Source organism: Aotus nancymaae, unplaced genomic scaffold (assembly GCF_030222135.1).
Source record: "Aotus nancymaae isolate 86718 unplaced genomic scaffold, 86718_ANA_hifiasm-v0.15.2.pri h1tg000010l, whole genome shotgun sequence".
NCBI classification, from domain to species: domain Eukaryota; kingdom Metazoa; phylum Chordata; class Mammalia; order Primates; family Aotidae; genus Aotus; species Aotus nancymaae.
In genome coordinates this window covers 20040954-20054130 of record NW_026988421.1, presented here as the reverse complement: position 1 = coordinate 20054130, position 13177 = coordinate 20040954, and the positions used below count along the sequence as shown (strand labels likewise).

Here is a 13177-nt window from a genome sequence, read left to right as displayed (position 1 = left end):
TGTGGAGAAAACCTCCCACATATCTAGTGTCAGAAATGATTCGTGTTGTGAGAGTATAGGAGATGCTGAATTTGTTTGTTCCTGTATTCACATAGGAAGACAATTCATGTTGCTTTTGGATGTGAAATGAGGACAGGGATGAAAATGGGTTTGGCAAAAATGTAAACACGATTCACTCTGTATGCAATTGTGAAGCCTGCACTTTTCACTTAACGTTAGAGCATATAGATCTTTTCATGTCATTAAAGTGTTTTTGTTTTTGTTTTTTATAATGGAGACCTTGGCAAATTCAAGATAGTGTTTACCATTGGCAATGATGGGGAAGGGTGAGGTGGGGAGAGTTGGTAACCAAGGGAGATTTATGGTGTTGGAATGTTTTCCGTCTTAAGCTCGGTTCTGGGTACCCTTTTTTGAATGTCCTAAATGTTGCATAATAAAGTAGAAATGCAAACACCAATAGTAAATCATTACTTAATATTTTATTATGTTGCTGTATTATAATTTCTTCAGCTCAAATCCCATCTCCCTGTTGTTGGATATTTGTAATTTTCAACTTTGAACTCTTAAATAATATAGTATTGAGCATCTTTGGGTATCCATTTTTGTCTGCATTTGAGCTCATTTTCTCAGTTGAGAGTTACAGAATTGAATTCTAGGGTCAAAGACTATGGCTTAATAAATGCGTTTTGCCAGATGATCTTTTAACAAAGCTGTATGAGTTGCTTATCATCGACATTGTGCCTAGTACACTCTCTCTCCAACACTGAGTGCCATTTAAAAAAATTGCTATTTTGCTAGGCAAATATTCGTTTTGAATGGTTTTAGTTTATGTTTCTACTTACTAGTGAGATTGAACATTTTTCTATTGGAGTTTTTTTTTAAAATGTGTATGTGTGAGCACAGGTTTTTGCAGATTCACTTGTATGTGGGACCTGAATGGGAAGGTCTTGTTTATGTGGGAGGGGGGAGCACAGACAATGAAGAACAGTCCCTTGCCCCCCTCATTGAAAACCAGCTGTGCATCTAGACCTCTGTCTTCCCGCAGTGCCGCCAAGCTCCTGGACAAGAACCCGTTCTCGGTCAGTAACCCGAACCCTCTGCTTCCTTCACCTGCCAGCCTCCAACTGGCTCAACTGCAGGCCCAGCTCACCCTCCACCGGCTGAAGCTGGCACAGACAGCTGTCACCAACAACACTGCGGCTGCCACAGTCCTGAACCAAGTCCTCTCCAAAGTGGCCATGTCCCAGCCTCTCTTCAATCAACTGAAGCATCCGTCTGTGATCAGTGCCCCTCATGGCCATGCTGGGGTGCCCCAACATGCTGCAACTATACCCAGTACCCGGTTTCCCTCTAATGCAATTGCCTTTTCACCCCCCAGCCAGACGCGAGGCCCAGGACCCTCCATGAACCTTCCCAGCCAGCCCCCCAATGCCGTGGTGATGCATCCTTTCCCTGGGGTGATGCCTCAGACCCCTGGCCAGCCAGCAGTCATCTTGGGCATTGGGAAGACCGGGCCTGCTCCGGCAACAGCAGGATTCTATGAATATGGCAAAGCCGGCTCTGGCCAGACATATGGCCCTGAAACAGATGGTCAGCCCAGCTTCCTTCCAGCCTCGGCCTCAACCTCGGGTGGTGTGACTTATGAAGGGCACTACGGTCACGCAGGGCAAGATGGTCAAGCTGCCTTTTCCAAAGATTTTTATGGACCCAACTCCCAAGGGTCACATGTGGCTGCTGGATTTCCAGCTGAGCAGGCTGGCGGCCTGAAAAGTGAGGTCGGGCCATTGCTGCAGGGCACAAACAGCCAATGGGAAAGCCCCCATGGATTCTCAGGCCAGAGCAAGCCTGATCTTACAGCAGGTGCCATGTGGCCTCCACCCCGCAGCCAGCCCTATGAGCTGTACGACCCTGAGGAACCAACCTCAGACAGGACAACTCCTTCCTTCGGGGGTCGGCTTAACAACAGCAAACAGGGTTTTATCGGTGCTGGGCGGAGGGCCAAGGAGGAACAGGCCTTGCTATCTGCGCGGCCCCTGCAGGCTCAAGAGCTGAACGACTTTCACGGTGTGGCCCCCCTCCACTTGCCGCATATCTGTAGCATCTGTGACAAGAAGGTGTTTGATTTGAAGGTGAGTTGTTCAAGACAGGCTGGGAGCCACAGCTAGGAGCCCGGGCAGGCTTTTCCCCATGCTGCCAGTGGGCAAGGAATGGTTGCATTGGGATAACAGAATTTTGCCATCAGTATTCTTGATTAAAATGATAGAAATTAGGACCCAAAGGAATTTCAGAAATGTTCAGGATCAGTCCCTTGCTTGAAGGTGAGTCAGAAATCCTTACACACTTTTTATAGATGAGAAAGCTGAGGCTGAGTCGGGGAGCAAAGGATCCCACCTGGGTTGCAGAGACGGGGCTCAGGAACTCGAGTTTCCTGCCTTCTCGTGGAAGGCTTTTCTGCTGTGGTATGCCTGGAAGCTCCTGCCTCTTGAGTACCCATATTGTAGTGAGTTAGAAAGGAAAAAGAGCAGAATTTTGGATTGGGGAACAAATGACTTCTCACTTGGAACCTAGACAAATTGTTATAGAGAGCTTTGGCTTCCCCATCTGCAGAATGGAGATAGAGCCTCATGACACCTTCCCGGTGGTTGGAAAATGCTTTGAGTTGCTGCACACAGAGATGTATGATAGTATAATTTTCCCCAAAAAACATATTGCAGATGCAGTGAAATATTTTGAAGCGATAAAAATTACACCAATTACCATATATTAAACCCTTTCTGTGTGCCAGCAGTAACTCATATGCAGTAGATATTATTATGATTTTCATTTTACAGATGAGAAAACCAAGGCCCAGAGAGATGAAATGACTTTCTCAGCCCCTCCCCACATCACCTCCCCAGCTTGGAAGTGGCAGAGTAGAGATTCCAATGTGGGCCTGACCCTTCCAGAGCCTGCACCACTTAAGCACAGGGCTGCCCGCCTCCCATCTCCCATCCTGTCCAAAAGCATAATAATGTCCTTGCAGAGTGTGAGTCACACTGCAGCATGTTGTGCACCTCTGCCTGGGTCACATCATCCAAGTGCATCCCTGTGGCTCAGATGGGACATGCCCTCTGTCCTCCAGTCTTGGGAGGGGACTAGCTGACACTGGGAGGTACTCAAGGATTTTGTCTCTCATGAACCTTTTCTAAGGTTTTATAAGTCACTGTGAGTCTACCTGCCAGATTCTCCCTATGAAATAGGTGGGGTCTTCCTGGGGGAAAGGAGAAGGGGTGGAAGGTGGGTGGTGGGTGGTGGGCGCAAGGGTCCATTGAGAGGGGTAGAGGGAATCCAACTTGTGAGTCCAAGAATCCAACTCCTGTTCAAGATGGGCATGAGATGTGTGGATGAGGGGCCGATGGAGCAAAGGCTAGATGGAGGGGCAGGAACAGTGCGAGGAGGAGCCGAGGAGGGAGAGGCGGCAGGTGGGGGGATGTGTCCGCAGGTGGTCCAGCCTCTGGGCGCTCTGTGCTCCCTGCCTGGCCGGTGACTCTGTGCTCCTCCTTTGCCCTCCCATGGCCTCAGGTCTACCTTGGTGACTTTTCTTTCCTTCTGACCTAGGACTGGGAGCTGCATGTGAAAGGGAAGCTGCACGCTCAGAAATGCCTGGTCTTCTCTGAAAAGTAAGTGCTGTTCAGGAGAATAGGCCCATGCGCATATTCATTGAGCACTTACCGTGTGTCACATGCTGTTTTGAGTGCTGGGGCAAAAGCAGAGACCAAAACAGGCAAAGTTCCTGCCCTTCAAGGAGCTTATGCTTAATAGGGGCTGGAGAGACGATAAAATCAACAAGTAAATTACAGCATCCCTGGTGGTGAACGTTAAGCAGAAAACACCGGGGCAAGGCGGGAAGAGAGGTGTGTGTGTGTGTGTGTGTGTATGTGTGTGTACACACACGCCTCCCTTTTCTGGCTTTCATTTTTTTCACTGTAGTAAGTTCACATAGGACTCACTATTTAAAAGATTTTGAAGTATATAATTCAGTGGCATTTAGCACATCCACAAGATTGTGCAAGTGTTAATACTCTCTAGTTCCCAAACATTTTCCTTATTCTAAAAGGAAACTCCATACTCATTAAGCAACCACTCCCCATTCCCCCTAGGCCAGCCCCTGGCAACCACCCATCTGCTTTCTGTCTCTTATGGATTTGCCTGTTCTGGACATTCCTGTAAATGGAGTCATATGATATGTGGTCTTTTGTGACTAGCTTTTTTTTTTTTACTTGGCATAACATTTTCAAGGTACATCCATCCATGTACAACCTTTCTATGGCTGAACAATATTCCATTACATGTATATATCACATTCTTGTTTATCCATTCATCTTTTGATGGACATTTGGATTGTTTCCACCTTTTGACTATTGTGAATAGTGCTGCTAGGAACATTTGGGTACGGTTTTTGTTTGAACACCTGTTTTCAGCTATTTGAGGGTCTGTAGCTAGGAGTGGAATTTCTGGGTCATATGCTAATTCTTTGTTTAACTTATTGAGGGCTGGTTTCCCTTTTTCGCCCTCTCCAGTGCTGGCATCCGGTGTATTCTCGGTTCGGCAGAGGGAACACTGTGTGCTTCTCCTAACAGCACAGCTGTTTATCACCCTGCTGGGAGTGAAGGTGAGCAAGGCCCTGCAGGTCAGCAGCTTGAAGCAGAAATGGGCTTCCCACAGGCATATTATGTCCCGTCTTTAATGACAAGGACTTCCTTGATGTCCCCTTCTTATGTATTCTGGGCCCATCGGTATTCTCTGAGATACTTTAGACATAAAGCTTTGCTGATTATCAACATGTCCAGAGGTAAAGTCATGCCGAACACTAATAATATGTGAAGGGGATATGTTGCGTTTTCTATGCCAGCTTATGTCCTAATAATGACTTTCGATGTTATATATTGGGTTTTCATCTAGTTTGTGTAATTCATCATTTAGATTATGCCTCAAATCTCGGAACATCATATGCGCCCATTCCAGCAAGGTCCTTTGCTCAGTCAAGTCCCACATTTCCTTTGGCTTCCGTGGGGACAAATGTGAGTATAGAAACATTTTCTCCAGAAATTAATGAAAATGATTATTAGTTTATTTGTTTATTTGAGACAACCAGGCTGCAATGCAGTGGTGCAATCATAGCTCACTACAGCCTTGAACTCCTGGCTCCAAGTGGTCTTTCTGCATCAGTCACCCAAAGTTCTGGAATTCCAGGTGGCCAAAGTGCTGGGATTACAGGTGGGAGCCACCATACCCTGCCTTGAACACCTCTCTGTGTGCCAGTCACCCCGAAATGCTTGTTGCTTTCCCCTTCACCGTGTTCTTCCAGCTCAGTATGCACCTGACATGCCAAAGACTGAGAGGATGTTAACATCTTAAAGAATAGAGAGGGTTGGCAGGCTTTTGAGGTCCAGACCCATTCATTCCTGGTGCCTTTCAATTTTCCACTCTGGGAATCACAAACTCCAGTTTCCAAGATGACACCACCAGAGGTGAGATGAGCATGTGACTCAGGCAGCCAAGGAGATCATCCACTTTCTGGCCATAGATTGGTTCATGAATGATGTGTGCCTGTAGTCCCAGCTACTTGGGAGGCTGCGACAGGACAATCGCTTGAACCAGAGAGGCAGAAGTTGCAGTGAGCTGAGATCGCGCCACTGCACTCCAGCCTAGGTGACAGAGCGGGACTCCATCTCAAAAAAAAAAAAATGAAAACATTTTCTCCGTTGTTATGTTTGTCCTCAAGCGTTTGTAGTACCACCTGCTATGCCTGGGTCTAGAGATGCAGATCTAGCTTTGTGTCGTTTAGAAAAAATCCCCAGACAGAGGTTAAGAGCCGTTTAATCCAGTTCATCTAGTATTGAAACACGTGACTAAAGAAGCTGACACAAAGCCTTAAAACTGAAGGCATTCCTGGACTTTCTAGCGTTCAGCGCTGGCTTAGAAAAAAAAGTTTGAGCTTTTTTTTTTTTTTTTAAAAAAAAAGACTATTTGATGTTTTATTGAAGTGGACCATTTCCTATGAGAGAATAATTTTGAAATTTGAATTAGGAAGTGTGTGAAAGTAAGGACTATGTGCCAGTAGCAGTTATTGGCCTCTTGAGGAAATGGTTGGTGCTGTATAATGTTTTTGTTTCTTTCTTTTTAGTTTTGCTCTGTCTCTACAATACACACTTTAGTCCTCCAAAGCTCCTAAGCTTCATCTGTCCTTTTCCACCAGTGGTAACAGCTCCCTTTCTCTCTGGAGTTTCAGTTGTTTTGCTCCACCACCCTACCCCCTGCCCCCATCTGGCTTCTCTTCTTCTCCCCTGCCCAGGAGGAAGGGGAGTGGGAGGGAAACTGTAAAACAACATGCGTTTGTCTGAGCCCTGCTGGAGGGTTTGTCTGTGCCTTTGTTTTAGTGGTGTGAGTTGCTGCAGCCTCTTTCTCTCTTCTCCTGGGAATGAACACAAGCTCACAAGAGCAGGTCTCCACGTGCTGTCCCCTCTACGTGTTGGCGTGCAAAACCTCAGGCCAGCAAGCCATGAAGTGCAGCTCTCAGGCTCTGGGGAGTAAGTGGAAAAGCGAGGCAGTTCGTGGTGAGATGTGAGGCCTGCCTGAGCCCAGGCTTCTGTTTATTTGTGTCTGTTGATTTGTGATGTTGAATAGGAGAAACGCTTCGAGAGAGAGGCTGTCTGGAAGCCCACATTTTGGTGAAAGAGAATTTTGTGGTTTCTCTCTCTGGGCTCTGCTTGCTCAGAGCCACACCCAGGTCAATGGCAGCTTGAGGTTGGTCCCAGGAGACTGCAAGGGCTAAATTCAGTAAGGCCTGTCCTTTGAGGTCAGATTCCTGGTAACATGACCTTGTGTCCTGATGGGGGTGTGGGCCATGAAGGTACCTCTGTGCTCACAACCCTGCCCTGAGACCCCACTCCAGGCACTGGGAGAGGGACTGTGACCCCGATGGGGGAGGCTGGATTGGGTGTCAGGTGGGCAGGGGCCAGGCCTTGTGGATTGACTCCAACCTGGGGCAGAAGAGATGGCATCAGCTGAGCCCCTCTGTAAGGGGGAGTGGGTGGGGAGCAGAGAGACACAGGCAGGACATTCTGCAGTCTGTCCCAGGCCTCTTCCCCTCCCTCCAGTGCTGCCTGTTGAGCCAGAGACCCTTTCCTATGGACTTGGCTCTAGGGACCTAAGTTCAAGTCCTACTCCTGGAACCACCAGCTGTGTGCCTCCAGGCAAGTCACTTTACTTCTCTGAGGCTCTGTTTCCTTAAGGGGGAACAATAATGCCTTTGGAAGATACTAAACAACTGGGTTTTCACCCAGCTTTTGTAATTTATTGTTTTGATGATTCCTGAAGTCTCAGAACATCCCATGCAGTCCCACAGCCCACGCTTCTGGTTCAGTGGCCAGCACCAGACAGTGGGAGCAAGGCTTGGGATAGACACAGTGTTGTCCTGCCCTTGTGAGGATCAAATGAGATAATATAAGGGACAATGATTTGGGAACTGTCGAGTACATATGAGGTTACCGTGGCTGCTCTTGAGTAATGAGCACTTTTAACCCATTTTGGCTGTAAAGAGTAGAGGGGGAACCCATCCTGTCCGAGGCTGGCTCTGTCTACTGGCGATAGGATTTCATCCGAGTCTTGATATCAGTGTTCCCCTTACACAAATCTGTCTAGTAATACCCAGAGTCACACTTGCTCCACCTTAGAAATGCTGTGAGGTTCCCATGAATGCACTTGTAAATTACATACCAGCAAGCAAGCACAAGCAATCTGATGTTTTGTGTGTTGATTCTAATTAAGTCCTGGAATCTCTGAGTGCAACATCCTCCAAACACCTGGAGATGGGGAGTTTATCTGGCTTGAACCTGGTGAGAAGCAACACAAGAAACATTTTGCTTTCTGAACTGGGAGCTAGCAGGGGTCAGAGAGCCCCAGACATTGTAGCATGATAACAACAATAGCCAACGTTTATATAGTGCTTATTATGTTCTTAGCACTTTTGTTTTGTATTAGCTCATTTAATCCTCTAGACAACTCCGTGAGGTGAATACTATTATTATCCTTGTTGTACAGTTGGGAAACTGAGGCTTAAAGACACTTAGTACCTTATATAAGGCCACACAGCTGATAAATGGAGGTGGTGGGATTTGAACCTAGGCAGCCTAGCTCTGGAAGCCTCATTTGTAACCACTAAGCCCTGCAGCTTCTCTTCGGGGATCCGAGGGGTCTCTTCCTTGCTGTGATCTTTCTCTTGAGTAAGCCCCTCTCACATCCCCCTCCCCCTCCCCATCCCCCACAAGCCACTTGGGAGGTTCTGAGGCTGCATTGGGGGTGACAGGGACCTCTCTGGCCTTGGCCTCCCATGGAGCAAGATGAAGAGGGCAGCCACACCTGGCATCCACGTTCTTCTGCACCCCGACACATCTCCCAAGATGAACCCAGATGTTTGGAGGCTTTTTCTACAGACCCCGTGGAAGGGGAGAAGCAGCATGTGACTGTTTTTATCACTGTAACTTCTGTGACGTCTTGCTGGTCACATGAGCCTCCCCAAGGCCATCTGGGGGACAAGACAAAGCCTGCCCCAGACAATCCCTACATTGTCAGTGGCTTGATGTTCACTCACATCTTTCTGTTAGATTCTGGTCCCCCCGGTTTGCGATTGCCAAAAAATGGAATTAAATGCAGGTTTATCTGCCTTTAGGAAAACCTGAAATGCAAAAAGATTGACATTTGAAGACAAGCTGAGAAATGGAGAAATTATTAATCCACTCCTGAAAAATTGTTTGCAAGCCTCCTTTAAGTAGCAGGAGAGTCCCTCAGAAAAACTATTGATTCTTTTTCTGCCTACAAACACTGACCTCCAAAGATAAGAGGTGATTACTCTGCTGCCAAATGATAGTTTTCCAGTGAGGTTTTTTTTTTTTTTTTTGCATATACATTTCTATTGTTTTTCTGCTTACAAAACTTATGCTTACTGTGAAACTCCAAACAGAAAATAAATAATAAGGAAAATGAAATTCCCTGGTTATCTCCCTTTCAGCCCCCGCAGAAATCCCATTTTCCTCCACAAGTGAGGTCTGGTCCTGCACTGGCAGTTTTTATGTCTGATTCCACTTACATACATCTTTTCAAAAGAACACATTTTGTTGAGTAAAACCAGGAACAGCCAGGACCCCACCACTGTATGATCAGATCACTAATGTCTGTGGAGCGACGAGCAGTTGCTGACTCTAGAGCTCCCTGTTTTTAAGCAAGGGAAGACCAAAGTGACATGGAACTCGGGAAATGAGCCTTCAGAACATATCTGAACTGCCACAAAATCTAAAAGGACCACAACGACCATCTGCCACTGCCAGCAATCCCTTCTGGGGACAGACTTGGCTGCATTTAAACTTCTCCCACCTCTGCTGGAATCTCAGTGTTACGTTGCCATGTTTATTTTTTGTTTGGGTTTTTTTCTCATTTTCTTTTCTTTTCCTTTTTACTGTTATTGATTGATTGATTGAGACAGAGTCTCGCTGTGTTACCCAGACTGGCGTGCAGTGGCGCGATCATGGCTCACTGCAACCTCCGCCTCCTGGGCTCAAGTGATCCTGCCACCTTAGCCTCCAAGTAACTGGGACTACAGGCATGTGCCACCAGGCTTGGCTAATTTTTGGAGACACGGGGTGTTGCCGTGTTGCCCAGGCTGGCTTGTTTATTTTTCACAGAGATGGGACACTGCACCGACAGTTGCCTGCTGTGTTGGCTGGTGGTGAGGTGATTTGTATCTGTCCCAGCCCCTCCCATCCCACTCCAGGGTCCCCAGAAATAGGTGTGTTCACTTTCACTGAAGCTCCTGCCATTTGAGGCCAGGCACTTTCTCCTTGGCTGCCTCAGTCATCGTAAACAGAGTAATCAGGTTTCTGGAAGGGGCCTTGGGGCCTTCTCGGCCTGTAAATAGTTTTCTTGTGCCTGCCTGAGATGCACTTTGTCTGTGACTGTCCCTGTAAAGCCACCCTGCAGTTTTCACAGCCACCTTGGAGTTTATTTAGTGCCAGTGTATCATCCCTGACTTGGGATGATACACATTGTTTTTACGGTTTCTTTCTCACCAAGACCCTGCATGTTGGGGAGCTTATATAAATACGGAAATGAAGGGTCAGGAAAATAAAATGTCTCTGGAAGGCCAGAGGTTTAGTCACAGGCTGTCCCTCAGATTCCTGGCTGTTTCTAGAACATCCATCTGTCTGCCCTGGCCCTCTGAATACCTGGCTCAGAGCACTCTGGTCTCCTGACTTCTTTGAGCAGGACTAGTAATTGATGTGACGTATGCTACCGGCCCCCTCCCCCACCATTCCAGCTCTGTCATTGCTCCTGTCCCTCCAGCAGAGGCCACCTTGTGCTTTTTCAAAGAGAGCAAAGTCGGGAGACAGGAGATCTGGGTAGGTTTTGTTTTGGAATTTGTTCTTTTCTTTTTACAACCCTTTTTCTTGTTGGAAAAGCAATATGAACATTGCATAAACAATCTTAACAGTAACAGAAATAGAAAAGTAACTTTGCAGAGAAAAGTGAAGGTAAATGCTTCTGTTAAAACGATATATCTCTCTAGCTAGTGTATGTGTGCGTGTTTTATACGTGAAAGTGATTTTTTGGACACAAATCAGATAACGTCATATAATCTGTTATGTAATTTATTTTTTTTTCACCTAACATAAGCTTTCGATACATATTTAAATTGATTTCTAGACATCTTTTCACGTCAGAACATAAATAATTCCTATTTTACAACTTCACTTTTGTGTTTACCTTAATTTATCAAGTCTGCGATTGATAGGTTTTTCAGTGACACCTGATTTTATCACAAATCTGCCGCTGTTTAATTGAACACAGATTAAAATCCTTAACTTCTCTCAGGCCTCAGTGTCCTCATATACAGCATGTACCAAATGACCTCCCAGTTTTAACGTTTGTGACTACAGTTTCCAGAGATGTTGTTAAACAGGTCAATCGTCCAAGATCCATAGACAATCCTATGGATTTACCAGTAAAAGTAAATTGACTCTAAGTCAAAAGCAATATGCTCTGTAAAATATTTGAGAGTATCAATAAAGGCAACTGTGTCTACCCTCCAAGTTAAGCCAAGATCCATAGCTACGGAATTCTCACCCATTTGCTATCTGCACGATAGGTTCAAAATCAATCATGAGAGAGAAAATATTTGCCATGTCTGTCCTTAGGCATGTTAAGAACAAAACCAGCAGAGGCCCACGGACTCTGTGCCAGATAAAATTAGGTCACATCTAAGACAGATGAGGCTGGAGCAGAGAAATCGTTTACTGAAGATCGAAACTACACTTTGCAGCTCTAGGAAGCAGTTTGAGAGACCTCTCTCACCCTGCAGGCCTGTTGCCCTAAGCCAGATTTTTATTGCAACTCTAAATGATTTGAACTTGGGCCTCTTCTTTGAACTCATCTATGAAGCCTGTTTCTACCTGCACCAAGGGGCCATGGAAGGTCTCAGAATCTTCATATACAAGTCTGTTTGCTTCTTTTGCATTTCTACCCAGCTATAAAAGAGTAGAGGGTCAGTGGAGAGGTCTGGGACTCAGCCATATGAACCATTACAAGCACCATCTGGTTTTAAAGGAGCAGCCTCAGCATGTGAAAACGCAGAACCCAGGGCCCCTGATCCCATGTGGGGGTACTCAAGGTCAGTGCTGGCCTGCAGGCAGGCTAAAGCCTCCCTGAGGCTGAAAAAGGATGATGTTCCCTTTAGCCTGGTAATTAGGGGTTTGGTCACAACCCCTTCAACTTAAGCTCTCTTAGAGATTTGACCTCTGCTAGAAAGTTCCCAGTGCACCCATCAGGTGTGCCTCCAGGGTGCTCAGCAGACAGAGCCCATCAACACCTGGACCTGGACTTCTCCCCTACAGTATGTCTTTTAAAATTTATTTTTGGTAACTTTTAATATATTTCAAACTTACAGAAAAGTTACAAAAAGGCCTAAGGAACTCCCATATAACTTTTGTCCAGATTCACTTCACTACTCCTTTACATTTTGCCCCATTTGCTTTGTTATTTTCTCTGTATCCTCTATCAATCAATCAATCAATCAATCATCTGGTCAGCTATGCATTTTCCCCTAAATTATTATTTTTAGAGTAGGTTGGTGACATTGTACTTCTTCACTTCTATTTCAGCATGAATTTCCTAAGAATACAACTTTCTCTTACATAATCACAGCAATATTTTTTCCCAATCCAGAATCACTGTTGTGGGGAGGAAGGAGATGAACATGATTTATGGGAGCCTGCCTAATGCCAGGCATTGCACCGAAGCATTTGACTTTCACGGTGGCATTTCATCTTCTCAGCAGTCCTATGGAATCAATTTTTATTATCCCTGATTTACAGACAAGCAAACTTGGGCTTGGAGAAATTCAGTAACTGGCCCACAGTCACAGGGGGAGCAGACACAGACTCAGGTCTGTCTGATTCTCCCACTGCCCTGACCTTGGTGTCTGGTGACTATAACACACACCCTTGACATGGGTCTGTTCTTGGAGAGGCCCCAGACCCTGGTGTCTGTAGTTCGTCTGTGTATCATCTCAGCTCTTTCTAGGCACTGTGGCAGCAGAATTACTCAGTACTCAGAGAGCTGCAGGGTTCATAAACATGGTGCTCACTGCTTGGAGCTTATCTTCAGTCCCGTTAAGATGAGACTACCACCAACACAGGCAAACATGTCTGAAAGATGAACATGCCTGTGGATGGATGCATGGTTAAACAGCCGATTACAGAGAGAGAGAGGACAAACGTTATATTCACTGGGACAGGGAGTGGGAAAGACATGGGTTTCCTGTTTATGCTGAGCACAGTTGGAGAAAGCTATCATTATCCTGCTTTTGAGGGTTTAGCTTGTCAAGGCATCTGGGAGGAGTGGAATTTTTGAACTTAGAGCCACATAAGCATATATATTTTTTACATCTGGAAAGGACTTTAGACCTATAGGTCACCTCCCTTGTTCCAGACATGGGGAAATGAAGGCTCAGAAAAGGAAACTAGTTTGTCTCTGCCATGTACCTAATCAGTGGCCGAGCTGGGGATTGAACCCAGGTCTTCTGTCTTCTAGAATGATATTCTTTCCTCTAGAAAGTCCCAAGCTTTTTATAGCTCAAGTCCCCTTT

General features: G+C 46.0%; 1 protein-coding gene across 2 annotated transcripts in view; it reads left to right on the top strand.

Annotated features, from left to right (window-relative positions):
• The window catches only part of RBM20 (RNA binding motif protein 20), a 72960-nt gene that overhangs the window by 13333 nt on the left and 46450 nt on the right, over window positions 1-13177 (top strand). The window contains exons 2-5 of one of the 2 annotated variants that reach the window (XM_012450197.2): window positions 1046-2129; window positions 3598-3659; window positions 4560-4651; window positions 4963-5060. In XM_012450197.2, the coding sequence (XP_012305620.2) occupies window positions 1046-2129; window positions 3598-3659; window positions 4560-4651; window positions 4963-5060 (1336 nt within the window). Of the gene's footprint in view, window positions 1-881; window positions 2130-3597; window positions 3660-4559; window positions 4652-4962; window positions 5061-13177 lie in introns of those variants that run through there. The other variant, XM_012450196.2, reaches the window with a different exon arrangement.